This window comes from Strongylocentrotus purpuratus, unplaced genomic scaffold (genome assembly GCF_000002235.5).
Source record: "Strongylocentrotus purpuratus isolate Spur 01 unplaced genomic scaffold, Spur_5.0 spur5_scaffold_7, whole genome shotgun sequence".
Classification (NCBI taxonomy): domain Eukaryota; kingdom Metazoa; phylum Echinodermata; class Echinoidea; order Camarodonta; family Strongylocentrotidae; genus Strongylocentrotus; species Strongylocentrotus purpuratus.
This window is the reverse complement of record NW_022145613.1, coordinates 1949371-1974918: the sequence shown is the minus strand read 5'-3', so window position 1 is coordinate 1974918 and position 25548 is coordinate 1949371. Positions and strand designations below refer to the sequence as shown.

The 25548-nt window shown below is 38.4% G+C and overlaps 1 protein-coding gene across 1 annotated transcript in view; it reads right to left on the bottom strand.

Moving 5' to 3' along the window:
* LOC100893741 overlaps positions 1-20588 on the bottom strand; it is a 37869-nt gene extending 17281 nt beyond the window's left edge. The window contains exons 1-2 of the mRNA XM_003723237.3: positions 20219-20588; positions 15459-16210 (exon numbers count right to left, since the gene is read on the bottom strand). Of these exons, the coding sequence (XP_003723285.2) occupies positions 15459-16178 (720 nt within the window). The 5' untranslated portion in view covers positions 16179-16210; positions 20219-20588. The remainder of the gene's footprint in view (positions 1-15458; positions 16211-20218) is intronic.
* Between the last annotated feature and the right edge of the window lie 4960 nt (positions 20589-25548).

Below are 25548 nucleotides of genomic sequence, written 5' to 3'. Positions count from 1 at the left end.
ACATTAATTACCATGACAACCTAAAATGCCATTACTAGTCCCTGTGGCTAGTGAAACTGCGTCATTTGATTTCTACTCTTTTACCGAATTTGTACTTACATTCCTTTCTTTGTTGTTACAAAGAAGGATTATCAATACACCAGAAACATGGATTTTCACTAAAATCCATTGAAAAAACAAAACGATGCTGTAACGTACATTACGGGCAACTCGTAAAATACAACATATCTCATGACCTAACGTGTAAGTAATATAAGCTAGTTATGCCGTATACAAATCATACATCACAATTTTGTCATGGTTGGTAAACACACGGAGGGGCCCGACTGCAGGGAGGAACTGATGTGAGAAAAGACGATCACACAATCGGTATAATTGTTATGATTTTGCATAATACTTCCACAATCACGCAAGGTAGATTGGACATAAATAACGGTGGGAAAATTCGACGTGATCATCAAACCGTGTATGATTTAATATCTAACGATGCAAAAAGATATCCTTTTCTGCTGTGGCATTTGTTGACCATGTATTAGCATACTTTTCAAATAGGATATCAATGGCGGAAGCAAGGTACATAGCATGAAATAAAACACGTTTGTCATTGTTTGTGCAGTTGGCGAGTATTCATCAAGTTTATGAAAACGTGAACAGGTAGACCTACGGTTGCCAAAAAGGAATTAGGGGCACCCAATTCTTTCGAATTCTTTAAAAGGAGCAGTCGAATATCATTTCCCTTATAACTTAGGTCTATATGCCTACAGTAAGAATGCCGATTCCTGATTTACTTCGTGTGACGTCATAATGACGTATTGATGGACTGAGATATCCGTGGGGGTACCGTAAATAACTACTACGGTGTTTATAAGCAAGTTGAGATTTGATCTCGAAATAGCAAGATCAGAAGGGAAGATTCTTAAATGGAGTGGGCGGATCGTCCACTGAAGTGAAAGTGATAGGGATACGTCTTCATCATCAGGAGGCACCCCCCCCCCCCCCCCTCGCGCCATCTTCCTCCCAAGGCACCCTATGAAGCTTATATCACATTCAACATTCAACGAATTATTCGAATTTAACGGATGGACTCGAGTCTGTTTGCGGTACCCTAATTTCTCTTACAAAAACATTCCATTTATCTGCGTGTTAAATCCTACGCATAATAAATACCATGGGTACAGGCTCAATAACACGGATTATGGAGGCTGCGCATTTGAATGGATATTTATTTTATCACTGCAATATTTACGAAGCAGAGATTCAGACTGATTTGCAAATACCACAACCGCATTTCACATACCAATATCCCACCTCGTTCCTCAATTGTATTAGCTGACAGGAAATTAATTTCCTGAGCTTTCCCAACATTAATGTCAATATTAGGCCTAATTATCAGACCGAGACTTTATGGTTTTCCGAACTTGAATCGTAAAATAGTGCATCGGCTCAAAAGTGACATTCTTCACATTGAACTGGGCTTTTACTCATGAAAAGGCAATTCGTTGTGGATGCCCCTGACTGTATTTATATATTGCTCTAGGGCATAAGGAAGTATCTACAATACATGCAGCTTGTCTGCCAACCATCCAAAGTATAACTTCTTCCACGCTATGGGTAAACACAAGATACATTGTGTAATATTATGGGTTATTGCAGTTGAATAGTACTAAAAAAAAGGTGGACAAAACAGGAACCAGGCTTGAATAATCACTACGAAGAGACGACATGCAATGCTCGATCCTCACGCGGGAATTTTCCAGACTTAACCCTTCTCTGTTGCTATTCTATAATAGGTCTAAAATAGTTCTTATCAATTGTCCATTGGTTATTAACTGATCCAGTATTTACGTGCAGGTATGCTGCTCAGGCTTGATCACAAAGCATATTCGATATCCAAAATGTTTCTCTCAAGCTTACATTAGTGTTGACTATAATTCATCTGTACATCATGAGCACACATAATAACTTCGGGCACACCCATTCAATGTAAGTTTCCCTCAATAATCCAAGAGCGCGGCGGAAGCATGCCAATAGTAAATAGCAACCAGTTATGTTTGTAATCAGCAAAAAAAAAAGACCCCATTATTGTTTACTGATCTATATTTCATGAAATAGTGATGAATCTGAAATAAGTACAGTAATCCTTTACATTTCAAATGAGAAAAGGTAATGAGGATGGCAAGTCACATCAGTTGAACAGTTCGCCTGAGAACGAAAACATACGTTGCATACTGAATCAATCAACAATATTGATGAAGACAAATTTGTCACTTAAAATATTTTGAAAATGTTACAAGCAGTCACCAAAATTACAGGCAATTTTCTGAACGTTTCAACGCACTTTTTTCCATCTTGTTCATGATCTACAAAGTGTGTAGACTTGTGAATTCATTTTAAGTTCAGTTCTTTATTCCGTTGACGACAAGAAAAGGAAAGAGATAGAGAGAGAGGGGGGGGGGGGGTGGATAGATCATGTGGAAGCAAACTGAGATGAGAGGGAGAGCCTGAGAGGGGGTGGTTAAAGAAAGTTTCTGTTTTCACATCTAATCCTTCGCCCCTTAGCTAACGCTTCCCAAGGCATGTCTGGTTGAACTTGATAATCTACGTTAAAACTCTGCGGCTTTACTTCTTTCCTGAAAAACTGTGCATAAGATCCGATTTTCCTTTAGTTAACCATATTAACCCGAGTATAGTCCCACTCGTAAGCTTATAAGCATGTGATAAGCACTCAAATTCAACGTCTTATTAATAGACCTTAAAAGGAGGACCTCTAATCGCACAGGAAGACGAAAATAAGCTGATGGTGAACTATCGAGTGTTCCGTTCCCACTCATTCCTCACACTACGTGCTGAAATTTTCCTTCAAAATTCACGGATTTCTACGAATTGTATGACCTCATATGCATCATTTGGGGGCAATCCCCCCCCCCCCCTTTCGCTATCTCAGACTAGATACGCTAAAAATTGAAATGAATTAAGCTGTTCTTGTACTCTTTTCTGTTGGTTCAATAAACTTGGTAGGGTTTTTCTTTACCAATTCATGACTCTTCACATTGCGATCATAAACATAATAAATAAACCATCGTTTTTAGAAGGTATAGAATTGAAAGATGTGTGCTAGGGATAGACCTAAGCGATTCTTAATGGACTCTGACACTGGTGACGTAGATCTTGAAATCGGTAGAGGTATGCAGCTGTTTTCTAGAGGGACAGGCACGGGTGTCGCGTGCCTCAGAGTACGTACCCACAATAGATTGACCCTTCTCATGTTGCCAAGAAATTCAGGGAGGGTTAAAAGTTTTATGTTTCTCTTATCGTAGAGGTAATCTTCTGAGTTCTGCGGACGAAACAGCACTTTGAGAAGATTTGTCAGAAAAAACTTTGTGTATACGTGTTCTGCAGAGACTCGAGACTCGACAGCACTGAAAAGCACAGTACCATGACGCATGCTAGCTCGGGGGGGGGGGGGGGGGGGGCACGCGCCAAGAATCGAATAAAAAGAAAGTGTTCTATGTTTAGAACTTCGAAATAAAGAGTTGTCCGACCCTTTGGGGATCACCCTCCATACAAACGGAAATTAATCTGAATAATATAGAGAAATTAAAATATGATTTAATATGGACTCTCTGCTCAATACCAGTTTACACAATGTAAATCAAAATACCACAATATTACAAAACCTACAGGATTGCATGAAACAATACAGGTAGGCTTATAGATGAAGCTTGGACTAATACAATTAGTCTTTATTCACACTACTAATGGTGCCGGAGCAATCACTTGGAGAAAATAATAGGGGGTCATTTGGGAATCGAATAAGTGAGCTAAGTTCATTACTCTCTTCTGGACAAGACGGATGTGGTTCAATTAGCGAAGGAAATGGACACATAGCTATGTCACTGGCATCAAGAATGACCACAAGACCTGGACATCTTGGACATAGAATGACCACAAAGCCTGGACATCTCGGACATAGGATGACCACAAGGCCAGGACATCTTGGACATAGGATGGCCACAAGACCTGAACATCTTGGACATAGGATGACCACAAGACCTGGACATCTTGGCATCAAGGATGACCACAAGACCTGGAAATCTTGGACATAGGATTCTAAGAATAACAAGAGTTCTTGAGGCTACAGCCCACCTCTCCCCCCCCCCCCCCCCCTCCTCCCTCCTCCGCTTTCTCCGTCCTATCTCAGCCTCTGGCATACACAGCTACATACAAATTATTATGTCAAAGTCACTTACAAGCCGTGGACATAGGTATGTGAGCATGACAAGGTATATATTGAAGGTACAGCCCCCCCCCCCCAAAAAAAATAAAAAAAAATAATAATAATAATAATAATAATAAATAAATAAAATAAATAAATAAATAAATAAATAAATAAATAAATAAATAAATTTAAAAAAATCTCCCCTCCCCAGGCCCCCTCGCTCCCAATCTCAGCCTCGGACATACAAACCATAACTATATTCCGGGAAATCAATTCAAGGCCTGGACATCATGACAATGCATCTTGCATTATGTAATACGCCCCAACCCTAGCTAGGTCATTATACGCAAGCATGACAATGCTTCTTATAGAGAGCCCCCCCCCCCCCACTCTCTCAACGCAGGACTGTCACGGGACACCAACGGTTCATATTATTGTGCACCCCTTAGTAGCCCTGGATATAATATGACAAACCATACACCTACCCTCTGCTTTGCCCCTTCCTCCATTTCATTTCCAATATCCGTATTCTCACCAATAGGAATGATCAATCATATCTGGAGGGAAAGGGGGGGGGGGCTGTTTGTGAAAAACACAGAAGCTTTCTTTACATTGAGCATGGTTGAGGCATAAACAAAATAAAATATAAAGAGAAGACGAGTGAGATATTAATGCTCTCCATGACACACGAATATTACATTAATTATACTTGGCGCTAGTCCACCTCACAGAGGGAGAATAGTAATTGTTTTCTTTCAAATACTAAAAAATGATGGCTTATGAATGTGATAGCTTGCTCTCAGTGCATTTGATAAAGTTAATCACGGTGCTTTAGAGAAAAGAGTGTTTGCTTCCGAGTCTGGCGGCAGGCGTCAGTAATATAGAAAACTAATTACATTTTTATAGAGAGGAATTGCACATAGGTCTTCAGTAAATACTATGAGAGGGTGGTGTGCAAGGAGATGGGGAGGTAAGAAGGGGAGGTAAGAAGGGGAGCTATGCCCTCTTTCTTATTCGACGCCACAATCAGCTACAATGGGTAAGAGGAGGGGGGGGGGGTAATAAGTTGCAGGCATTGGTCTTGTCAGGGTATAATGGTGTGGTTAAAATGGGTGACCTTGCTAGATCCATCATGGTATCGGCATTGTGAAAATGCATTGAGAAGCTTCACGGTAATACCAGGGTAAAGAGAGAGAGAGAGAGAGGGGGGGGGGGGCTTACTATCAGAGTTGCATTGTGGACACGATCAGTTTTTGGATATTTTGACTGGCTGTGCTTCGAAATTAGTTGGGACGATCGATGAGGAAATTTCTCCCAATTGTAAACATATTAAAAGCTTTCACGCACAGTTGATCAAGGGTTTGAAGCTATATCCTGTATTCAAGCATGGTCAATGGATCATCTTATCATCCTATTCATCCTATGTACACAGATGTATACAATGGTCGTTATTGCTATTCATGCGATCCATATAGGGCGGTGGCATGGATTTTAAAGGGGACAATTTATTCTTAACAAAAACCCCTGAGGAAAAAAAGCTCTCACTTTCTAAAGCGATATAATCATATGTGTTCAAAATAATAATAATATGAAGGAAGAGGGAAAATGTCGAACTTGGAGCCATGTTTGAACAATCTTAGGGAGCAAACACCTCTGTCCCCCTCCCCCTCCCCCGTAATGCAACTCCTGCTATTACATTTTCTGGCCGCTGGAGAGAATCCCCACTGCTGATAGAGGAGTCATACAGTGATCAAAATAGATATCGAGCCATGAGCATCAATCATATCAATTTTCATTTCATAGGTCCTGAAATCCAGCTCCCCCCTGAATTCTTATTCCGGACCCCCTGTTATATTATTTCCGGCAGAAATTACATAGACGACTGGAGTACTGCTTTCAGTAGTTATGAGAAATGATAAAAGATAAAGATTAGAAGAAATCTTAATCTTATACAAAATAGCGACATACCAGGGATATGTGTGTTTAAACTCACATATCCCTGGACATACTGTCAATTCATAATTTGCAGACACACAATGGATTTTGGCGCATGCGCAAAAATCATCAATATTATTATGACTCGATCCAAGCCTACATACATCAGTTTTAAAACTGTAAATGGTTTTAGTAAAGGGTACATGTATAATTATGTAAGAGTTAGTCTACATACTGGAATATTCAGACCCTATGTGATGCTATCTGGCCGAGAAAAGTTTTGAGCATGCAAACTAAAGCACTGACTCACCATCATCCAGCCATCTTATGCTTCCTGTCCACTAGTCTATAATCAGACATGACAAGGACTTTTAACCAGAACGGAACATGGGGATAGTCATCAGAAAATACCAACAAGAGTAACAGCTCAAAATATCGAGATTGCGCGTCCTTGGTAATATCAATACCATATTTGGCAAAATCATTGCCATAGCGCTTAGAGACTTCGGTGGTAAGCGCTTTATAAGTAACGTTTTTTATTATTATTATTATTATATTTGGGACAGGAATCTAATGCATGAATACATAGACTGTTAGATTTCAGCTGTATGATTATAAGTTAGACATACTTGAACCAGACATTTCCGAAATAGACAAAATACAACAAACATACAAAGATGGATCAATATACCACATGATAGTGGTTGGAAATGTGATTATGTTTTAACAACATGTATAACGCAGAAAATTATGCAAATTTTCAGCTGGTTTGTAAATGCAGGAGTCTCACCTCCCTGGCAAATGTAATAATTATCTGCCTGATGTCTCTACTTGAAAGGGCAGCATGGTCTGAAATTGTCAAGTAGAATATTTATTGTCTCAGAAGAAGCAGAGCAAACACTAGTCTTCCTGTATATGATTAGAGCAGTAGGTCCATGATTAGAGTGACCTGGGTCCCCGTCTGCTGATTAATTGAATACAAACAATGACCTAATGAGATTCCATTGATAAAGACCACTAATTGACCACGCTCATATACGTGTCATGTATTATAGGCAGATGGGTACAGTCATGCACTCATGTGACGATTACACATGTCAACTTACAAGTTGATATCTGTAACGACGGGGTTTAGGGTAGGCTTCAAAGCCTGGTATCAGGTACAAAGATCATGAGATTGACCTCATATACGCGTATCATTATAATCTACATGTACATACGATAACAAACAAATTCACAACACATAAATATGTAGTTTAGTACCATAGCAATAGATAATTATCTTCAGATTTTTTCTATCGTTGTAATGCAACGAATATTAACAGATCGCATGTATCCAGTCATGTTTAACCCTAGCGTTTTCTCTATCTCTTCAGATCAGATGATAAACTGACTAATTGGCAATCTGCATAAGCGTGTAGGGTATTACCCGAAGGGGGCGATAAAGTCACCTTCTCGCATGTGACGCTGTCAATATCAATGTCAAACTGGAATTTAAAAAAAAGTCTTGCTTCATCGTCATGTCTTGTATTTTGAACCTTCTTGATCTTAGTGACTCGTACATGTAGCACTCATTGCTATAATGGATTTACAGATAATTATGTGTATGTTTCATTTCAATTTATTCATTGTGTAATCATGGTGTAAAGCGCATTGAAATAATTAGGTAAGCGCTATAATGTAGCATGTATCATTATGATTAATAATTCTTACTGGTAATGGATTATCAGTTATCATACGTTAATTCAGGTTAAGCCAATACAGCGGTAGGCCTATATGGCACGCAGGGTGACATGTCATAACATCTGCGCAGGATTTTTTTCCAACCCGTTTCCGTTTGTGCCAACGAAAAATATGCTTGGGAAGTTTTTTCATCTCACAAAGTACCAAACTAAGAATGAAATAACATGAAGCGTCATCTATGACGGTTGGTTTTCCATGATAAAAAAAACGGCGAGATAAATCATCTTTTCAGAAAATCTCGCTGCATTGTTCAGACTGTTGACACACTATACATGTAGCTCACAAAACATAAAAATAGAATGCTGAATATGAGCAAAAACTACTCTTTAGATCGAGCTTTGAAGATTCACCCGTAAATGATGATACTGCCCGCCTACTCGTTTGCCACCCACAGATAAACAGATAAACAAGTATTATTTTCCCTTCATACTAAGAATAGCACAAATACATCAGGCTCCCAGCATTGCTGACGTAGGAATAAAGAGTCCTGCATATTATGCATAACCACTGACCGTACCCTGAAAATACGCAAAACAACACATTTTACCCACACAAATTCTTTCTCTTTCTTTGTATATTGAAGATAAAGGAATTTGTAGCTGCTTTTAACCAACTTTTCCCCTTGTTACAGATAGGCGGGTATCTTATATTGTGCAATTTGGAACGAAATATACGCTTTATTAATCAACTTTTTAGAAAGGAATGAAAAAATCAATTTCGATCTACATTGTATATAGTGTAAAAAGGCCAAACGTTCATAATTATTATAACCGTTCTTATAATAGAAATGTCATGTTTGGCAAGTGACAACTCTATGAATGTGAACGTTTGTGAGTTGATATTAATATAATATATTGGTGAATTATAAATTTAAGCTGTATAGGTCTACATAACATTCCGTATAGATATAATATCTTACGATAGATAAATAGGTTTTAAACATGGGTTCTAATAATATCTACATTGTATCATCACTGCGAAATTAGGCTTTAAACAAAAAAACTTAAATCACCCTTTAAACAACCGCATTACTTCTACAAGAGGCATCTACATCTTCTGAAGATTTCAAGTCGAGAAGACGTGAGACTGGGAGAGAGATGGAGAGAGAGAGAGAGAATCTGACCACCAACATTCCTTCATGATGACGTCATCGTGCACTTCCCCCTCCAGAGCCGACTGACAGCTTCATTCGCTTTCATGATTCTAGTCTCTATTCCAGGCATAATCAAATAATACTATACTCCACGTGCCTTTGTGAATTACCCCATCATTATGATGTAAAAAGTGTCATGATGATAATAGTGTACCTCCTCAAAAACTATTATTTACGTTTGACCCGATTGCGATTCAATATTGTTGTTGACTATCATTACAGACCAGTATAGATTAAAGAAACCGAATTCGATAGACGAGAAAGAAAATATACGGCTTCCCGAATGGAAGTAAGACCAGCAATGACACAAAATCAATGAATGATACAGAGTTAGAAGGAGGATGCGTCTCTTTATTTCCACTGGACTTGGTGTGTTCAAGGCCAGGAAATGCAATTATTGAAGGAGAATATGGGCTAACGAGAGGGCCTATTAGAGCTAATTACCGGTTTTGTTTGATATATATTTAGTGTTTGGAAATCTTATTACGAATCGGGTTTGTGATTATAACAGGGGTGAAAGCAGAATCCTAACCGAGTTATCGCTTCGTAGTCCTACCCTGGACAAAATTAGTTCGGCGCTAGTATAATCTTGGAATCAAATTTAGGAATTTTATTTAGAGGTATGGAAGATGCTATATGGAAGCTTGAAAATGCAATAAGATATGTTTAGAGACAGGTGTGTTTCATAATAATTGAATTTTCTGTCCAGGGTGCAAACATTTGATATAATTACACACTTCTAATATTAATAGTAAAAAAAGTAATAAATTCCGGATTTACATAATAGAGCCTCAAACTATATCATTTTTATAAAATCATGCATTGTCACATTATTGACGAATTCTGTTATAATATTAATAGTGTTGGGTTATACATTTTTAGTTTGTATATATAGTTAGTCATGTACTACTTTTAGCAAAACATCAACTAGTGAGCTTCCATGTAACTAATGCATGTAAAAGATTTCATGTAGCAAGTATGTGTGCATTATTCTCGACATAGGTGTGTATGATATATCACTCGCCAAGCAAGGTTTACCCAAGGGCTTCTGAACACTCGTTATCCCGCGGTTTATATTCGCCTAATTACTACTTGACTCATACTAATGAGCATGTTATGGCACTCTATATTAAAATTCACAGTATATCGTCGTAACCGCGGTATAAGAATAAGACCGTTTGGCGTGTTGAAGATTGCGAATAGGTATGATTTGTGGACACACCGTTTTTTGACTTCAAAACACACAACACAAAATACAAAGGTCGCCTATTCATGGAAAAATGAATAATTGCATTTTGTGTAGTTAGGATGAAAGAATGTCTTGTAATATCGCACACCGCATGGTGCTTAGCAAACTATTCAGACTTTGGGATCATTGGTAAATTGCTGTAACCCGGTCGTACCCTAAAGCTCCAAGCTGAATGCAAACAGAAATAGCATTCATAATTATATTCGCAACTGTACAGTGCAGGTCCATGGTGCAGGTAAGACGTGGAATTACCGATGACTCATACATCTAATCATGCAGTGTTCGCTCTTACACGACTAGTCTTCAGCGCAAACCTTGGAAGACATGGAGAACGCCTCGGCCTGTACGACATTGGAACATGAACATGATTGATATATCCCTGAATAAAACGAGACAACCAGATGCAATTTACCTCTTTCAATTAATTAATGCACTACGTTGACAACCACATGCAAGATGAGAGGCATCTATATGAGTATTTTTTACAGCTACATTCATCTGACTATGAATTGTGATGGTAATGTTGCAGTATTCATACGATTACTAAACTTTTAATGGTTGATATGATGCTCCAGTTGTGTTTTATTTGGGATGATAATGTTCTTTTTGACAATATAAGGAACATGAAGGATTATCGCTTTAATTGATTACATGGTCCTTAAATATGCCCAGTTGTTAAGTTTTGTTATTTGAATAATAGTCTTACATGTAGTTAAGCAGGGGGGGGGGGGGGGTCAACTGTGCATGCATCGAAAACTCAGTTCAATAAGCCATAATCATAACGGATAACTGCTGTGCATGAAATGACAAATATCACCTGCTGCGAATGGAGCAAATCACAGATATTAATCAGGCATGACATGATGAACATTTCACAAAAGTCTTTCAAAACCTGAAGATTATAACTGTGCTCATCCCTTTGCCGGTGCGAGTGAAGTGGACAATTTGTGGTTTCCATGACTAATAGCCGTCATGTCAGACAGGCCTCTAGCTTCCTGCATGCCTGGTGTGTACATTAGATCTAGAGGTAGTTACAAACGTGCATGCCCTGGTCGAACAGGACATCGTAACAAAATATTTCAAAAATAACCGAACAATAATAACAAATCAAATTAAAGTTATATGATTTTATGACAGAATACGTCTCTTAGTCAGAATTTTCCGTGCAATTAACTGTGGATATTTTCTAGAATTCATTTTTTGTCTTATAGTACTCAAAACCGTTGCGCTCTCATTGATGTTTAAAAAAAAAAGATAACTATGCGCATTATACATAACTACTATATTACCATGAACACGATTGCATTTAAGTATCTGTCAGCGAATACTAAAAGAGGATTAACCAGAATTATGAGATTCTACGTTGATTTTAAATATTTACATAGCTTGCATGTTATTTTTTATTTCATTTGTGTTAGCATGTCAGTAAAATCTTCAATTTGTTAGTATTAGATCGAATTGTCGTCATTAATCGCCTTATACTTAACACGTTAGGTATGTTGTGAGTCTGTGACACAATCCAAGGGTGTCATGGAGCGTGTAGTGTTTGGAAACTCTTTCTTTCACACCAAAGATAAGAAGGGATAATGATTTTCTTAGCCATATATTTTGAGGAAGATTTGTTACGCTTGGAAACGATTGTCTGCTTTGAGATGAAGCAGCTATCAAGACAGACAGGAAAGAGAAATCTTCCTCGGTGAGGCCATGGTGGATTCCGGGATGGATTTAGAAATCCTAAGCTTTGCTCATCATGTATAGAGGTGAATGGACGCTAAGGCAACCTTTACTTTAACTCTATAGTGCGATTTCCTCTCATTGAGATGACGAATTACTTCTTGAGTACATAATTCATTGACTTAGGTACATGAAACATCTGCTGAATATAAGTCATATAGTAAATACAGTACATGGACCATATCCTAACGTACTCTATAAGACATGCCCTATCTCGAAGCAAACCCTGTGATACTTAAAACCAGTCTTCTAATCTCACTATAACCATGATAACCCCTACCTTCTGTATCGCGTGTTTTCTTCTTTGATCATCGTTAAATCATCAGTCTGCAACGGTCTACCTAAATCTCGATTCATAAATATTTATCGTTTTTAGAATGTTCTGTCTTATTCATAATTATGAGTAAATCTTAGTTTTGATAAAATCAAGTGTTTGTCGCTTTGTCCAGCTATACACAGTTTGGCGTATATAACAAATAATAATATACTATACAACTGTAATTAGAACCAATATTCAACGTAATGAAAATCAGTTATCAAAACATTAAAGTGCTTGGAGTGAAAAAGTACCGTTCTGAAAAGGGAATTTGTTGTTTAGGAAACGATACGACAAATAGAAATTTCTTGATGTCGTGTTTTGTTTATGTAGAAAGAAACAGCAATAAAAATTATTTTAAAACAAATCTGATTTACACTTGCACACAACACGAAAATAGGTTCATGTGTGTAATTTGGATTTCGGATTTGAGCTTGTATAAAGTCGGAACTTCTCGTGAAATATCTTTCCCGATCTCTTTCCAATATTGTCAAATTGTTAACATGTTTTAATGGAAAGAAACAAAAACTTCCCTAAATAGTATTATCAGGATCATCACATCGAAATGATTTTTTTTTTTAATCGAAGCCAAGACTGTTACGAGAACTTCATGGGCATGATTGAAAACTATCCATTATGTCTTTAACCTCAATTCTCAATACATGCACCAAAATATGCTACAAACCTAAGAATTTACAGGAGCACATTGGCATCGTGGTAAATGCTCTTGACTTTTACAAGAGATGTCCTTGATTCGATTCCATGCTTAAACAACTGAACACGGTGTTTTTTTTCTCCATATTTGCCCCTCTCGACCCATGGTGATTTAAATGGATACAGCCACGCAATGTTGGGGGTCATAACGATTGCAAGGCCTCAGGAAGAGCAGTCTCAATACTGGTGAGGCTACACTTGGTAATGACACCATAATATTATCATGAATAATAATGAAAAATGTGTTTTAACCGGTGTGTTTTAACAATTTATTCCAGTTTTGATAAGGTACATAATTAGGTTACAGGCCCATTGCCTTAGCGGTATCCAAATATTTATGAAACGACAGTCCTTCAGAAAATCCGCCCTTTTATTTTGCGTCTGAGCGAGGATGTAACTTTCTTTCATAGCCCGTGAATGATCGAGAATAATATTTGGCAAGATAGAAGATGATGAAGACATGTTCTTAGTAGTGTTGTCACGAGACATCAGCTGTATCTTCCTACCATTAGCCGAAGTTTGGACCAAACATTGCCAAGTTAAAGATAAAGTTGAGTTCTGGTCATGCGATTGCATTGTGAAAAAGACGGTATGGAATCGATCAGAAATAGTTGATCATGTAGCATATACGTATTGGTGTAGTGCAAGGTTCTGGAATCATCAAAATGATAAAAAAATTGGCCCAGTCTTGGTGAAGTACTAACATGAGTCATAAAAATGAGGGCCTCATTTTTAAGCTGTTATACTTGTCATATTTAGAATATGAAGGAATTTGAAGAGCCATGCTTTTGAGGGAACATTTTACTCTGATGTTCTTCCACACTTGCATAATAACAATGATAACTCTCACAACATTATCTTTCACCTCTCCCCAGAACTCAACCTTCTCTGTAATCACAAGGCCTACAAGGCGTGAGTATATGATTGTTTTGTTCGGAAGTAAATAATTGACTTTCTATATTACGAGGGTCTACGTGTAAGACGTGTGGTAGATGTGATCTACTTCACCCTTATGTTTACATTGATCTAAAAGTTTCTTTGGAGATCAAACTTAAATCGCTCCAATATCACAGGCAGAACGTGCCAAGACGATCTAATAAAACCTCCCAGGCCTGCCATAAGGTGACCTTACTACTAATAATCACATCACGTTTACTTTACCTATCTCACTTTATCGTTCTTAAACTTCTTATCTCATTTCTCAAAATAAATCTCCCAGGCCATGAACACAAATCGTTCTGTATATTGTGTCACATTAGTTTATGAAAAATCTTCAGTAGGCGTTTGTCTAAGCTGGTTAAACTGTGTATTAAAATGATCCTTACACTTAGATCTCCGTCGCTACTGCTCGTTTCCATACAGGAAGCTTGCTTGCTTGCTCTTTACCAAATTGGAAAGGGTTGTGCTAGTCCACATTGAGTGTCGAGATAATGAATTCGTTGAGGTTGTTTGTTTGGCACGCATGGGTCTCTTTTAGAGTATTTTTCTTTGTAAGAGTGAGGTGAAGAGAACTGAAATGGAACGACGGAGGGATTGGTGTGCATAGGGACAAAACGAGAAGAATATGGTGTAATACGCAATCCATCTATAACACACCGCACCCCAATGGGTCTCGGGTATGCACTGTGTAAATGGCCCAGTTAATGCTATATCAAAGAGACAATCGTCGACTTTTTTTTATCATTATCCCTCCATATTTGGTTTCAAATGCATTAAACCCGTAAGTTTCGTGCCATGCATACACACTAACTTGTGGAGAGAAGTGAAGTGCACTGAAATTACTTTCCTTGTGTGAAATACTGTAACAACATAGAATATCTTCATGGTTACTTTCCCAAGTCGATAACGAACGTTTTACTGAGAGAATCTTTTTGGTGCCTAGCAGATTTTCCACTCCGTAGAAAGTGTAGAGGAAGCTGCCCCATGGCCATGTTTCTTCTTTTTCGTCTACACCCACCCACATACAAAGTATCAAAAGGCCTAAAATAGTTTAGGTCAGGTAAGTAAAAGCTGTTGATCCTCTTATCACTGTAAACATGTCATTCCAGTTATTGCTGTGATAGGAATAGGATTACAATAAGTTTAGAAGTACACCGACTTCAAAAATGAAATTTATGTTAACAATCACTAACTTACTAAGTCTTCTACCAAATTGACAATCATAAGACATACACGCGCAACTTCTTTAAGTTCAAAAGTCCAACGGCAAACTACATGTATATTGTCTAAAAAGTATTACGTATCATTATAAGAAAAATGCATGTGAATTATTTATGAAAATGAGGAACCGTCATTTTGTTACACACTTTAAGCAGTCCGTCCAGCCCATATTTCATTAGCATTATATATAAAAAGAATGAATCTAACCCCACATCAAATTATTGATTATACTCACCAGTTCTCGTTTGAGCCAGACCAATGACTCCCCGATACCCTCGGGTTTCTGTGTCACTGCCCTTGTCATCTTAGAGTAGGTATCCTTGCTACTAGATCCAAGTCTATGTGGCGCCTCTTTGAGTCCGAACTCATCTACCAAAGATCCACTCTGCTTTACCACAGGTCCACTGCAGCTAACCCCGCCACCAACTCTACCGGCCGCACTATCTCCCCCGGGAATCGACGCACCACTCCGATACTCTAACTCTCCACCATAAATGTCATATCCTGATTGTTTAATCCCGTTAAATGTAGATGTATTGGTCAGAGTTCTTCCATGTGCAGGGTAGTCCATCGATTTCTGGCTGTCCCGATCGAAATTGGAGAAATTCTGGTTGTTTTGGTGCAAGGAATAGTGGGTGAGAGTAGACGATACTGGCATGTCTACTTTGTCGTCTGCCCCCGTGCTTCGAATAGAAATATCTGTGTGTCGTATATGGTGTGTACAGTGTGTTTGCGTGCTACGGTCTACAGGGCTTGGCTGCTGTGATTGTGGATGTGCATTCCACGTCTTGCCTCGCTTACAATCCTCTGTCAACCCTTGAGCGGGAGAGCGCGCTCTGTTGCTCGACAAAAGCGGACTGCTGGTATCGCGTTCCTTTGAAAGGTCGATCTCAGGTTGTTGAAACTTTCGGAGCGTTACCGGTCGAACAATACGGATTCCTAAAGTGTTTGCCATACCACACGCCAGAAGAACCCAGTGTTTAACGTCTGCAAATCGAAGATTAATGAAAAGGAACAATGGAAGTGAAGAAAGCAGAACTTAATGAAAAGGAAACCATGAATAGGGTGACAGGGTCCATTATACATCCATGAAAGGTTTCGAAGGCAAATTGGCACAATGTTAAACAAAATTTTAAAAAACAAAGGCGTGAAAAGTAAGATTATCATGCAAACGGAATTAAAAATAGCCAAAATAAATTATGGAAAAAGGGTTAGTGTAAAACATGGAAAACACAGGAAAAGCAGAGGATTTGGATCCCCATTGAGATAGCCAAAGATGTTGATTTTACATTCACAAGAAGTAAAAATCAGGTTATCTTATTGATCCAAACATAGGATTTGAGCATCCATTGAGTCATAGCAAAACAAAATGATCGATAAGAGAGCAGAAGAGGTAGATAGAGCGAGAGAGAGAGAGAGAGAGAGAGAGAGAGAGGGTGAAGCGATTGAGGGGCAGAGAGGGAGAGGGGAGCGATAGGGGGGGTGGATAGCATGTAAAGGGGAGATGCTATTAAGGGAGGAATGCATTCAAGGCACTTTCCAAAATAAAGGGGGAGAGGATTGAAGGGAATCAACCTATTTAGAGGTACAATACAAACACAAAGCATAACAATAATGTTCATGGTTGTTTTTCTTATAATAATTATTATTTTAAAAACCCGGCTACATTGCAATATATAAAATGTATTTAACAAATGGCACTGAAGTAATGCAAAACATAACTGAGATCATCTTAATCATTAATATCATATTCTTTTCTTAGCAATACCTGCATGACAATGACAGATTTGTGTACATCATGAGCTATTAATACAAAACTATATAGATCTTAATATGTTCATACTCGCCCTATCCATATCATTGCAGACAAACATCCAGTCGACGCTGGAATAGTTTTGATGAATATCTTTTTTTTTTTTAAAGTATGTTATAGGAAATACTGCAGGTACAGTGAAGTATTATGCATAGGCAGAAAGGGTAAAGAGGGGGATACGAGGGAGAGGGAGAGAGAGAGGGGGGGGGGGGAGGTAGAAGCATACATTTGTGGCTTAAAGGGTAAGTTATTATCAAGGAGAGATGAAAAGGGGCGATTTGTTCGGTTGTTCAGAAGGAAATTGGTTTTCCATGTCCCCGTCGGTAAACTCAACTTGAATCAGAAGAAGAGATAAAATTAGTATAGGGATGCGGTTAAGAACGCAAACATATTAAAGAAACAGGCATGGGAATAGAAATATGAATTAGGGATGTAAAGGGGAGATATTACGAGGAATTTTTTTTATTTTACACGGAAAGAGTAAAGTTAAGAAGAGAGAGATAGAGGAGAAGAGAGAGATAGAGGGAGAGAGAAGGAGGGAAAGAGGGAGGGAGGGGAGAGAGAGAGAGGGAGAGAGAGAGAGAGAGAGAGAGAGAGAGGGGGGGGGGGAAGAATGGGTGATGGTACACTGGAGACACTGGAGAGGGCGCATGGCAGAATTATCGTGCCTAATTTTGAATGCATTTAGCAACCAAAATAATATTATTGATATCTGAATTTAGACATTTTAGGATAATAACTATAATTCTAAAAGATAAATAATTATTGTTATAGCATAAAATAAATGGCCATCTTTTATAAGTAAGTAATAAATATAATTATATACTCTACCCCCCCCATATCTCTCTCTCTCTCTCTCTCTCTCTCTCTCACTCTCTGTCTCTCACACGCACAAACACACGCACGCATCCCCCTCTTTGTTTTTCCATCTCTTTCTGTCTGGAGATCGGGCCATACACTATTTACTGCAGAAAATCTACCTTTCCTATATCACTTAACCTTTAAGTCTACTCCAACCTGTCTCCCTGTTTTTATCCATTTGTCAATGTCTTTGATGCAGAACCGCGTCTCTTTCTCTATCACCATCTATCATTGCCAATTTGACAAGGAGATGGAAAGCCGCTCTTTCCTTTTTACAACCTAACCCCCTTCCCCTTCTCTCCCTCTCTCTCTCTCTCTCTCCCTCTCTCCCTCCCTCTCTCTTCCTCTCCCTCTCTCTCCCCCCTCTCTCTCTCTCTCTCTCTCTCTCTCTCTCTCTCATTTACTTTACTCTTTCCTTGTAAAACAAAAAAGATTCCTTCCCTCTTTTCTCCAAAGTAATATCTCCCCTTTACATCCCTAATTCATATTTCTATTCCCATGCCTGTTTCTTTAATATGTTTGCGTTCTTAACCGCATCCCTATACTAATTTTCTCTCTTCTTCTGATTCAAGTTGAGTTTACCGACGGGGACATGGAAAACCAATTTCCTTTTGACAACCGAACAAATCGCCCCTTTTCATCTCTCCTTGGTAATAACTTACCCTTTAAGCCACAAAATGTATGCTTCTGGCTCCCCCCCCCTCTCTCTCTCTCTCTCTCTCTCTCTGCCATATAGTATCCCTATCATAAATGAACTTTACCAACAACAAAAAAATCACTATTTATTTTTACAACCAATGCGTTATCTTCTTCTTCTCTCTTCCTTACATTAGGTGCCTGTTTTATTTGCTTATCACTGCTTACCGTATTTCATTCTTTGTTATCTGACGTAGACGATGTAAATCATCTGTTTCTGCTCTCTGAAGTTCACTTGTACTTGTCTTTCTATCTTATGCTTCTACCTATTTGACTCCCAGTCTTTATAATTATCCTTTACTGATGTGAATACAAGTGGAAACGTTTTTTTTTCTTCATTCAACACTCTCTCTCCCTCTTGATTTATCTCTATCTCTCCTGTTTTCAATAGCTTGCCGTATAAATTCTAAATTATGCTTCTACGCACCCTTTCCTATGTGTCTCTCGCCATGCAAGTCTCTATCTTTCTCGCCCTCTCTATTTCATTAAGTCGTTCAAGTTATCTGACGTGAACAAGGAAAGGGAACCGATTCTCAATCACCCGTGATGTTAAGGCTGTTGTCACCGTTCATGATGAAAATTCAGGATGGCATGAGAAAGGGGCTCCGTATAGGGTTCTCATATAATTTCTTTCTCCTGTGGAGTCTTATGCATCCAAAATGAATATAGCCATCTATCATTGCTAGTTTAATTCTAGCTTCTCTCTATCATTGGCATGACCTTTCAAATATAAACGATATGAATATATTGGTAATTATTTTTTTCAAACCTATAGTCGAAGAGTATATTCTTTAAATGGCACCATGGCAATGAAGCAAAACGGTATATTATGGTGACAAACATTATGATTCTTATCAGTGATCTTTCGGGTTACTATAGCAAATTTGATATATATTTCCTTTATTAATTACTTCAAATTACAGTAGGAATACTCCAAATTCTGTCATATACTTTCACAATTCTTGAAATGCCACTTTTCATCGGTATATACGCGAATCTATTCGTAATACACCAAACGTCTTGATCCCTCTTTTCTATTTGCCCACTAAGTAAAAGCATTTCTTACTTAAGACTCTCTGTATGTATATCATTATCAATTCCATCTCTATGACTTTTACCATTGTACGGGTCAACTGAAAATGATGTACTAAATTGGCTACTCTTCCCCATGAGAATAGACCAAAAGCATAACAGTCAGAATTTACCGAATTTGCTCTTTTTGTACCAGAGTAATTCTTCAAACCTCTCATATAAATGGGTGACAATAATCATGCTTGCAACATGTTAGTCGGTGAGCATGCAGAGGCGGGCAGAAAAAGTACTATGATTATGCTCAGTGTAAATCTATCTCTCAAAAATGGAATGCGAAATGTGATTATTCTGGATCGAATCAATTTGATTCACTGGAAGAGCAATAGGGAAATTATGATAACAAAACAAGAAAAGAGATAACCTTAAATAGTCATGAATTCGCAACAACTTTGCTATTGATCTGCTTCCCGTCACTGCATCCTTTTTGTGAATCTCGCAGACCGCCTTTCCTGGCAAACCTGACACCGGGACATTGATCGGAAACCGCTTCACATCCCACCTTATTAATCACCAACCTTATGACAATGACTTACCTTTCTAGATTCAAACCATCAATATGGTTTATCCTTTTTGAAAGTTGTGGCATATTTCCAAGAAAACACGATGACAGTCCGCTACATGTTGAGCCTCTAACCAGGAGGTAATAACACGCCATGCAAGCGTCCAATTATTCCCAATAAAATTCATTTTTCTGGTCACACTCCCGCTCTGTATAAATCAGCCTCGGTTCCGTTACAACACCCACAATATATGTCACATATCGAAAGGGGAGGCATAAAACCTGAATAATGCTCAAAGCAATTTCGAATTCCAGTGGTCCCATTGCTGTTGGCTTAAATATAGATTTTTTACATAGTCGATCCTGAGGGGACAGCTGTGTTTTACTCGCCGCTCTAACAGAATGGGATCATTATGAATGTGCGTACATTAATTATTATTCAGTTCTGCGCACGCTACAGCGTAAGATGGGGCACGTAATTTATAAATCCCGCTGTTTCTGCAACGCGACTGCCTCTCTGAAGCGAGCGACACAACAGTGCAGTATTTCATCGTCATCTTCCTCTAATCTTATCCCGGGATCGCATCAGTGGAAGATGTATACTGAATTCATTCGAGTGTGTATCACAATGCTCTTGTTTGTGATGTGAGCAAAACAAAAAGGCCCTTTTGAATAATGTACACGATTGTATCCACATTTACTTTGTGTATATATTTCTATCAAAACTACTGCTTAGATCATCTCTTTCTTTTCTTAAAATTTTCTTGATGTTTCGATCTGGACCGTTTTGGGCCAACTTCAACATCCGTAGAATCCAATTCATGAACTTGAAGCCAAAACAAAATTACGGAACTCGTGTACAGAACAAATAAAATAAAAGGATACTCAAATTTAGTTTTTGGAAGGATAATTGAATTCATGTATTATCTTGGCCGTTCCATCACTTAGTATCCACACTGATTGTCATCATCTTACAAGTATTGATTTGGTTCATATTATCGTTCATGTCAAATGAACACACGAAGCTTAAATATCACTGTCCAGTTCTTAGCAACAGAAGGCACTAGATCACTTCGCTCGCTTGCGAATTATATTCGTGTTGATCATAATTATTTACAATGACAATATTTTGCAGATTATCAGCAAAACATGAATACAAGTAAAATTCATACGATTTCCTGTCTAAACGAGCCCGGATAATCGGTTTCCAAGAAATGTAATCGGAACAAGTTAAGTCGTATATTTCACGAATCGGTGATAAGGAAGAGAATGAAAAGGAAGTCCCTCAATTTTCGTCCTGCCAGCTGTAGTATAAAATTATGTTATAAATCAAAGCACTTGCCCTTGTTTATGACTATGGTGTTCTTTATTCGCCTCAAGATGATAAAATATATGATAACAGCCTTGGAGTTACCCCTATTTTCTCATCAAATGTGCATTATTTAGTTTGTCAATTATGTCCTTAAATATTGAAGAGGCGTAATCCCCTAAAGATGGCGACACTCATAACGCAAGAAAAACCGAAAGGGTGGCCGATCCAAGGGGCGGGGCATGATTCACTCTCCTCCCTCCCCTACACTTAATCTCTCTCTGTATTATCCTCTACCTCTCTCCCTCTCTCTCTCTCTCTCTCTCTCTACCCCTATCTCTCTCTCTCTTTCTCTCTCTCTCTCTCTCTCTACCCCTATCTCTCTCTCTCTCTTTCTCTCCCGAAGTAACAATGCACGATGAGACTTTGACAGCACTTTTTACAAACCCTGTTGCTCGGTCATCCGTGACAGAAAAAGTATGAACAGGGTATCATTAGACAAAAAACAAGTTACTCTTTAGCATGAAGTAGATTTGAATGTCACATTGATTATGACTTTGTAATTATAAATCACTAAGTTGGTTATACATTTTTTTTTAAATACGCACTGTATAATACAGTTATACAGCGCATTTTGGCCCATGACTTTGGCAACACCTGCAATCCATCGCGACCACATTGTGTGGTTTGTTAAAAATTCAGTGGATTCAATATACAAATGTACTGAACAATAGGACATTCCAATTGACAGATGTCGAACCTACAGAACAAGGGAAAGCCACATTCAAAATGCAATTCCAAGTCACATTAGACGTTCAAACCTTGAAAACATACATGTCATATCATAGTTTATCATTTATTCATGATAACAATTATTCCATCAAAACAATATTCATTACGATCCTTAATGAAGATTTTACTCCATTGTAAAATTCAAAATCATGAAAAGAGATTACTAGTATACATACTATGCGTTTACACAAATGTAATAAAGGAAGAAAAATCAAAGTGTCTTCAGGGCTGGCACGGCGAGTCAAAAGTGAAGAAGGGCAAAAAGGAGGTATTTCTATATAGTAGATACATATCTAGAGAATAATCTGGAACTTAAATGTTCTTGTTTACAGGTCATAGTATATCTTACATGTATAAATTATAAACAAATGAAGTGATACATATTAGTAGCACAGGAATCTCATCAGGAAGGAAAGAGGAAGAGGAAGAAGGGGAAAAAAGCTGCAAAAAAAAAGAGACCGATGAGGTCAATTTACTTTCCCTCAACAAAACCATGGCAGCAAATGAGAATCGCAAGGTGGAGGTACTTGAAGGCATTCTTGCTACTCTACAAGGAATTAATGGTGAAAAAAGGAGGTACTTGTCATAGTAGATACATATCTCAAGAACAATTTGGGGACTTAAATGTTTGTGTCTACAGGTCATAGTATTACTTACATGTATAAATTATTAAAAAAACAAAGTGATACATATTAGTAGCAAAGGGTTCATGTAATTAGAAAAAGAGGCAGTTATCATTACTGGAAATGAGGCCACATTGATAACACTGAGCCGCAGTGCACTTTCAAATGTCCTCTATTTACGATAGAGCAATTGTTATTTACCTTCCCGATTTGGAGTGTTGTGTACGCTTAAATCTTGCTTCTTCAATTTTTCCAACAGAAAATCCATAATTTATTAATCTTGCTATTAATCCTTTTTTAATCTTGTATCTTAATTTTAGTGTCAGGAATCCCAGCAGGAACTTGAAGGAAAGAGGAAGAGGAAGAACCCATCTAAATGCCAAACCATGTAAGGGTCAAGGAGTAGACAACCAAAGGCCTTCACATATAGTATGCATGGGATACACCTATCATCTGTAAAGCAGACCACCTATTTGGGAGTCCACTTGTCTAGCGACATGTCCTGGATCAATCACATCAACCATGTCGTAAATGATGCAAGTAAGATCCTGGGATTCATCCGCAGAAACCTGTCAAGATGCGATGCTAAAGTGAAAGCTGCTGCATTCAGGGTGCTGATACGTCCTAAACATGAATATGCAGCAGCTGTATGGGACCCTCATCAATCTTACCTGGTAGATAAATTGGAAATGGTACAAAGAAGGGCAGCACGATTCGTCTACAATGACTATCGCCGTACTACACGTCTCTCAGAGTTACTCAAATCCCTGTAATGGTCTCCTCTCCAACAACGAAGGAAAGACAGCAGATTAACGCTATTCTACAAGACACTCCACCAGGGAGCCACTGTAGATATCCCTGATTATGTTCATGAAGCACCAAGATCTGTGAGAGAGAATACCAATCGTCTAGTCCCACTACAATACCAAACAAACGCGTACCTGAACAGCTTCATACCAAATACAATAAGAGACTGGAACAGCCTCCCACCAGTCGTCAAAAACCTGAACTCTACACAACTATGCCTCCAAAAGAACCATGCATCAATTTAAAATGCACATTGAACGGAGGCGACACCACCTCTAGACGTTGGATACCATACTGAGAAGAAGAAGGGGAAAAAAGCTGCAAAGAAAGAGACGGATGAGGTGGATCTACTTTCACTCAACAAAACCATGGCAGCAAATGAGAATCGCAAGGTGGAGGTTCTTGAAGGGATTCTTGCTACTCTACAAGGAATTCATGGGTACCTGCAAAGAATTAATGCCTGCAAAGATTGACTGCCACTCCGCAATCTACAGCTGTAGATCTCCTAAACCGAATGCATATGCTTAACACAGGTCATTATCTGCAAATGGAAGTTGTGGTTTTTATTGAAGATGATTTCCAGCAAGTTGTTGAGGGTTTGGAAGAGGAAGAGGAAGAAGAGGAAAAAGCTGCAAAGAAAGAGACGGATGAGGTGGATTTACTTTCACACTTAAATCTTGCTTCTTTGATTTCTTCAATTTTTGAACAGAAAATCCATAATTTATTAATCTCGTTATTAATCTTTTTTATCTTAATTTAAGGCTCAGGAATCCCAGCAGGAAGGGAAGAGGAAGAAAGGAAAGAAAGCTGCAAAGAAAGAGATGGATGAGGTGGATCTCCTTACCCTAAACAAAACCATGTCAGCAAATGAGAAGCACAAGGTGGAGGTACTTAAAGGGATTCTTGCTACTCTACATGTAACTTGAAACAAGAGGCAGTTATCATTACTGGAAATGAGGCCGCTTTCATAACACTGAGCCGCAGTGCACTTTCATATGTCCTCCATTTACGAAAGAGCAATTGTTATTAACCTCCCCTATTCGGAGTGTTGTGTACACTTAAATCTTGCTTCTTCAATTTTTCCAACAGAAAATCCATAATTTATTAACCTCGTTATTAATCTTGTTTATCTTATATCTTAATTTTAGTCTCAGGAATCTAAGCAGGAAGGAAAGAGAAAGAGGAAGAAGGGGAAAAAAGCTGCAAAGAAAGAGACAGATGAGGTCAATTTACTTTCCCTCAACAAAACTATGGCAGCAAATGAGAATCGCAAGGTGGAGGTTCTTGAAGGGATTCTTGCTACTCTACAAGGAATTAATGGTTGCCTGCAAAGATCGACTGCCACTCTGCAATATAAAGCTGTAAATCTACTAACCCGAATGCATGTGCATATCACAGGTCACTATGTGCAAATGGGAGTTGTGGGTTTTATTGAAGAAGATTTCCAGCAAGTTCCTGAGGGTTTGGAAGAGGAAGAGGAAGAGGAAGAAGGATAAAAAGCTGCAGAGAAAGAGACGGATCAGGTGAATCTACTTTCCGTAAACAAAACCATGGCAGCAAAGGAGAATCGCAAGGTGGAGGTTCTTGAAGGGATTCTTGCTACTCTACAAGGAATTCATGGGTGCCTGCAAAGAATGAATGCCTGCAAAGATTGACTGCCACTCCCCAATCTACAGCTGTAGATCTCCTAACACAGGTCACTTTTTGCAAATAGGAGTTGTGGTTTTATTGAAGATGATTTCCAGCAAGTTGTAGAGGGTTGTTTTTATGTTACTGGTTCAAACAATCAATCTACTGCAGGATAAACAATCCAGAATAAATTATAGCCATGTT